General features: G+C 46.0%; 1 protein-coding gene and 1 long non-coding RNA gene across 2 annotated transcripts; one reads left to right on the top strand and one right to left on the bottom strand.

Moving 5' to 3' along the window:
• The first annotated feature begins 243 nt into the window (after nt 1-243).
• Nucleotides 244-972, top strand: LOC117250923 (uncharacterized). Its single transcript, XR_013492317.1, has 3 exons — nt 244-516; nt 610-684; nt 775-972. It is a non-coding gene; the product is annotated as an uncharacterized LOC117250923 (long non-coding RNA).
• Nucleotides 973-5,081: 4,109 nt separating this feature from the next.
• LOC144466866 (uncharacterized) lies at nt 5,082-5,810 on the bottom strand. The gene has a single exon (XM_078174655.1). It carries the CDS (start codon nt 5,808-5,810, stop codon nt 5,082-5,084), a length of 729 nt encoding a protein of 242 aa, XP_078030781.1.
• Between the last annotated feature and the right edge of the window lie 487 nt (nt 5,811-6,297).

The raw sequence follows: 6,297 nt of genomic DNA on the forward strand, positions 1-6,297 counted from the left end.
CGTCTGTCACCATATCATGAGTTTCACATATTTTATCCATGTAATTAACATTAGAAGTGGGTGGCCTATAGCAACAACCAACTAGAGTGGGCTTACAGTGTGGAAGGTGTATCTGTAGCCAAATTAATTCAATGTCAGTACTCATAATATCCCCCCCCCCACCTCCTCCTTTCCTTTCTTCCATTTCACTCAACGGGCAGCAGACTGCATTCAATCAGCCATCAGCGCTGATTGCAGGGAGGTGCCACCCACCTTTATATCTAGGCAAGGCAATACTGCTCTGGTTCCTCTTCCTAACCTCCAGAGTCTGGCGTCTGTGCAGTCTGGTGTGGCTGGTGTGCCTCCCGAGGCTTTTTGGTGCGTTAGGCCTGCTGTAAGCACTGCGTGCGTAATTGGTGTTATACCTGCCGGTTTCCTCGCTCTGCAGTGTGGCTGTCTCTCTCTCCCTTGGCGTCTTGAGTGCAGACCGCAGTTACGGTCTCCTGCTTCAAGTTTGTTACGCCACTCGGTGTTGAGGTAGGCTGGCTCGAATTAGTTTTAAGTTGTGGCCTGTCTCTGCCTGGTCTTCACCTGAATAAATTGTCTTTTTCCGGGGTTTCTGGTCAGCAGTTGGTAGAGTGCGCAACGGCCGTGCGTCCTCCCCTCCTTTCCGCTCCACTGTTGGAAACCGCCCTCTGCCCGGTGGTATGTTTATTTGAGTTCATACTACTATTGATTTCAACATAATTTCAAATGGGTAATGTTCGTTTTTTTTTAATGGTATTTACATTGCAGGCCCTTAAAGGCCAGGCTGTGCGCCACGGTGTAGTGCCTCCTGTTTTTTTACAAGCCATCAGCCTCCACCTCCTGGCGCTTGCTGCTGTTCTGTCTCCAATGACTTTTGGATTTTGTTGACTTTTCAGAACTTCCCGTTTACAATATTACCTGGTGTCTTTTTTTTTTATTCTCATTGACAAGTGGACTATATTTGGTAGCCACGTTCTAGTGGTTTCATTTATACCCCGTGCTGTTTTGTTTATTTGATTTAATTTACAGTAAGCAGTATTATGTCGTCTTTTGATTCTTTATTCCTTTTTTCCATTTTGTTTTGAGGTTTGTTTGTTTTCTGGGGGGTTGGTCGACTTACGAGCTATTCATATGCATGTCTTCCAACTCTTGGGTAATTTATATTAGACTCTTTGTTTATTGATTCAATTAGATGATTGTTATTAGCCTACTTTCTTTTGTAATTTTGGTTATCGTTTAGTTTCTGGGGTATATTGTTTGGGTAAATTGGGGTGTGTGTCTTGTGTGAGTGTGTTTTATGGAGTGTGTGGGAGATTGTTGACTTGAACTAACTGTGTTTCTCTGTTGCCAGGAGCAGCGGGGTGCAAGCCGGAGGCAGGCGGACCTCTTGGTGGTGGTGTCCTCCCTCACTCACCCCCCCTTTTGCACTTTTGTGGATTCTCGTCTCTGCCAGGGTTTAGTTGAACCTGAGTGTCTTATTCTTGTGTCCCTTGGAGGGGTTAAGTTCAATAATTTCCGGGGGGTGAAACTCCCCCAGGTGGCGTTGTCGACAATCTTCTCTATATTACTTCGCCTAAGTTTCGCCACATTAGCACAACTGAAATGTGGTCCTGAACATGCAACTCCACAACCATATTTGTATTTGTATTATATCTCTTCTATATAGCCTATATCCTTCGACAGCTAGCTCAGAATTATCAAAAGTATTGTCCAGGTGTGTTTCTGACTATGCTAAAACATGAATATTGTCAGAGAAGCAGATTCCGGTAATCTCATGAACCTTGTTCCTAAGGCTGCATATATTTAAGTGAACTAAAACCAAACCCTTCCTTGACAAACTTGATAGCAAATATGTATTGCTGTTAATTGAGCACAAAACAAATAAGAACTGTATGAAAAAAATAAAATAAGCAAAATTCAAATATCAAATGCTGAAACATCAATAGCTTTAAACTGATGATTGTGTTTGTCCACCCCTGGGCCTGATAACCAGTTTGTCAAACTTCAAGCTGGCTTTGTCATCCCTTTCTCTGGCAGCTTTCAACTTGGGCAGCAGCTCTTTCCTCCTCCGTTGCACAGCCTCTGAGAAGACTGAATTTATGTAGATGTTTGTGCCCTTTAATTTAATTTTCTTGGTAGAAGAAAGGATACACTGTCTTTAAAGCGTAAAAGCTTTACAACAGTTTTCCTGGGCTTACCCCCCTTCTGGTACTGGCCAATTCTCTGAGCACGCTCAATATCAATATTTGTGCCATTTAGTCCCAGGTTGCTAGAGAGCATTTGACGAACCTCTTCTCTGAGTCACTCCAGGTTTCTCCTTTCTCATCAGCAATCCATCAATTAAAATGTTTGTTCTCCTGTACTAATCCAGATTTGACTTTTTTTTTTTTCTGGGAGGGGAGGGGAGGGGAGGGAAGGGGACAGAGGGAGGGGTTAGGATTAGGCAAGGAGGAGCAGGGGTAGGTTGGGGTAGTGCAGAAGGAGTAGGGTGAGGTTGGAAGGAAGGAAGGGAAAAGAAGGGGAGGGAAGGAGGGGAAAAGAGACAGGGGTTACAGGCCTGAAAACTGCCAGTGGTAAAGAGCCGTTCCTGGTGGGCTGGCGCCCTCTGTTGGACAAAATGGGTTAGGGGTTATCATTCAGACCGTGGGGAGCAATAGTGTCCAGTCTGTGGATCCACACACGCTCTGCGCGTTTCCTCTGTCCCACCGTCCACATCGCATTGCTCTCCAGTCCAGAAATGATGAGAGCATCAACAGAATGTTCCTGAAAGTGACTGACTAAATGGGTAGTAAGGTTGTGAAGGGAAATGTTGCGTAAATGTTGTTGCAGCCGTGTTAACATTGTATTCTGTGTTTCTCCTACATAGTGTTTTTGGCAAACTGTGCAGGAGATGATGTACACAATGTTACTATCAAGAAAGGATAATTGACTGTAGGGATTGGTGATGAATTTCCTGTTTTTGAAGTGTCGGGATTCCGGGGGTCGGTCTGGGTGTTTGTTGGAGGTGAATTGAGACCTCACCAAAAGATTACGTAGGTTTGGGTTTTTCCTGAACGCAGAAATTATTTTGTAGTCCTGTAGGGGTTCATGTTGGGCCTGAATATTGTTAAAGTTATGTTCTGGTGTAGGCCCAGAATACCTTGTGAATACGTGGAGACTAGGGGTAAGAGTGTAGCTTGTGGAGATGGGCCCGCCAGAGCGGAGGTCCGTTCCACAAGTCCTGGTTAGGGTAGGGGTGAGGGGATACTGCTCGTAGTGGTGAAGTCGAGGGGATGGATGAGTCACCGGGTGTAGATGTAGGGTATATTGTAAGGTCCAGTAAAGGGGGGGGGGGGGGGGGATATGGGGGGAGCGAGTGGGAGCGAGGGCGGCCAAGGTAGAGTTTTTAATAGTTCTGAAGAAACGTTTTGAATATTTTCTGTGTCGGAGAGCTGTGAAGAGAGTATTGGTTGCCTGGTGGAAATCAGATGGTCTAGAGCAAATACGGTGGAATCTGATGATTTGATTATGCCTTTAAATGTATGTTTTGGGTGGTAACTTGATTTGTGCAGGAGAGCGTGGGTATCTGTTGCTTTAAAAAAAAACTTAGACAGCATGCGCTTCGTGGATGTGTTTATAGGTTCAAAAAAAATAGTGGTGTCCAAGAAATCAGTCTGGTTCGGATCTATGGTGGATTTAACTGTAATTGTGGGATGGTGACTATTGAGTATTTGGACAAAAGTGTGGAATGAAGAGAGGTCATGTGTCCAGGCACCAATAATATCATCGAGAAATCTCCGAAAAAAAAGAGGTTGTAAGGGACACTTGGCCAAAACCTCCTGCTCCCACTCGCTCATATAGAGGTTGGCATATGACGGGGCAAAGCGTTGCCCCATGGCTGTTCCATGGGTTTGTAAATAGTGAGTGTCATTGAAGAGAAAATCATTATTCTGTAAACAGAGTTGGAGAAGCGAAAGGAGTTCTGAATCGGGACATTTGGGATCGGGATATCGTTGGAAGATTGTGTTTACAACTGCCAGGCCCAGATTAGTGTCTATATTCGTGTATAAGCTGTCGACGTCGATCGTGAATAGAAATGTATTGGAAGGAACAGCCATGGGGCGTATCATTTCGAGAAAATGATAAGTGAGTTTTGATGTAACTTGGGTGACGGGTGGAGAGGGGGGAGAGAAAATGATCGATGTATTGGGCAACATTATAGGTGGCACTGTTGCAGTCCGAGACTATCGGACGGCCAGGAGGAACTTCGGAGGGAACCGTCCAGCTCTGGGGTTGTTTGTGGATTTTAGGGAGCAGGCAAAAATAGTGGGGGCAGGGATTATTGGGTCCTGATAGAAAGTCTCTTTGTTTGGCTGATATGTAGCGTTTTGTGTAGAGGGTCTGAATTATGTGCTGTGTCTGTAATTGAGTATTGTGTTGTATTGTGGCTGGGATGTGTTTATAGTGGAGTGAATTGGATAGTTGCCGGTTTGCTTCGAGAAGGTATTGTTGTCTGTCCACGATGACTACTTTTGACCCTTTATCTGCCGGTTTTATTACGATGTTTGGATTTGTTATTAATTCCTGTAAGGCTAAGCGTTCGGCCCCCGACAGATTATCAGAGACATTTGGCGAGGGCCGATAGGTGTTAATTGTATTGTTATCGGAGTGGATAATGGATTGTATTGGTGGACGGATTTGTATGCCGGTGGGTTCCCAACTGGACGGTAATGTAAAGTGTCGTGTATTCTGATGATTTTTGCCGTGGAAATGGTCAATTATTTTGATACGTCTGTGATAATGGTGGAAGTCCCTCCGAAGCTCCTCCCAGTCATAACGGGAAAGGCGTGGAATGAATGACAGACCTTTTTCCAACAATTGGGTTTGAGATGGGGACAAAATGAGTAGGGAAGAGAGATTGAGGACATTGGACTCCAAGTTTAATTGAGCTAGGATTCGTTGTGTTAGGGGAGGTTGTGTTAGGGAAGGAGATCGGGGGGAGGGAGGGGAAGGGGAGTGTGTGGGATTGTGTTGTTTATTGGCGCCAGCAATTGAGAAGGGGTTAAGGGCACGGGTGTGCAAGGCCGGTGTAGGGTTCAGGTACGAGATAAACTCAATTGCTTGCACCAATAAGAGAATATGGTCCCAGCTGTAGCTGGGGTCCAATGGATATTATCCGCCTCGGTAGTGAAGGTGTCGTGAGGTATCTCTGTCAGAAACGGTAGATGGGTGGCGATGGTATTGTTAATAAGCTTCAGATTGTGTTGTTGGGTGGGTGTGAGGTTTGCGGAGAAATTCATGATAGGGAAATAGATGTCAGCGTTTGGAAAGACGGTGCGGGCTAGTCTGGAGAGTGCTTTGAGTTGTTTGATTGAAGTTTGTTTCGGGTCTTGGTCTTTGTTGTTGAGACCGACCGATAACACCAGGATCTTGGTGGAGGGGCTGGGGGGGGTTTTTTCACAAATTTTGAGGAAATGATAGAAGTTAGCACCCGGATAACTGTCTAATTGGATATCAGGATTGTTGTGCGCTGGGATGCGATTAATATTAGAGTCCCCCAAGATGACCACAGGCTTCCGGGGCCTAAAAGACCAGTCAACCAGTTTTCTGTATGGGCGAGCGAGGTGATAGGCTGGCCTGAAGGTCATGCTGGGGGGAGGTATGTGGCGTGAAGGAGGTGGACAGGGTGACGGGGCTGATAGGCGGGCGGTAGGGGTGGGGGGTTGTGGTAGAGGAGAGTTGTGCGGGTCGGTGTGGTCGGCGTCAGGCTCCGTGTAAAGTTGGTAATGGGAGGGCTCAGAATGGGTGCTCTGATCTGCCGCCATCATGGCCTTGAGAGTCCCTATCATCATTGTTTGTTTGCCCTGAGTTTGGTTTTTGTTATTGTTTTTATTATTTGGATTTTTATGAAAAGAATTCTTTTCATTATCATCCAGGGAAGCCGTGGCGCCAGTCACTTCGACCCTAATCTGGGTTGTTCTGCTAGAGAGGAAATGGAAGAGATGAGGTCATGAGTGTGTACCGCCACATTGGATTTAGTGTACATTGTAGTTAGTGAGACGGATTCAAAGTCAACAGAATTCGGCCTGGGTACCTGGGGCGAAGGTTGGACTCGATCCCCAGTCTCCCAGGTGACAGACTGCGCTGATAGCAGTGTGCCATGTGTGGATTGACGGGAGATTGTCTGGGGATGTTCTTCAGTTGGCTGCTGGGGGAGAATGGGAGAGGATGAAGGCGATGGAATAGAGTCGACACATCAGCCAGCACTGACTTGACATCTTGGCTTACAAAAAGCTAAAACCTCAACATCTC

Source organism: Epinephelus lanceolatus, chromosome 1, assembly GCF_041903045.1.
Source record: "Epinephelus lanceolatus isolate andai-2023 chromosome 1, ASM4190304v1, whole genome shotgun sequence".
NCBI lineage: Eukaryota > Metazoa > Chordata > Actinopteri > Perciformes > Serranidae > Epinephelus > Epinephelus lanceolatus.

Bases quoted from the DNA above. Each gene is read 5' to 3' on its own strand.
- LOC144466866 (XM_078174655.1), bottom strand. From the start codon at position 5,810: ATGGCGGCAGATCAGAGCACCCATTCTGAGCCCTCCCATTACCAACTT.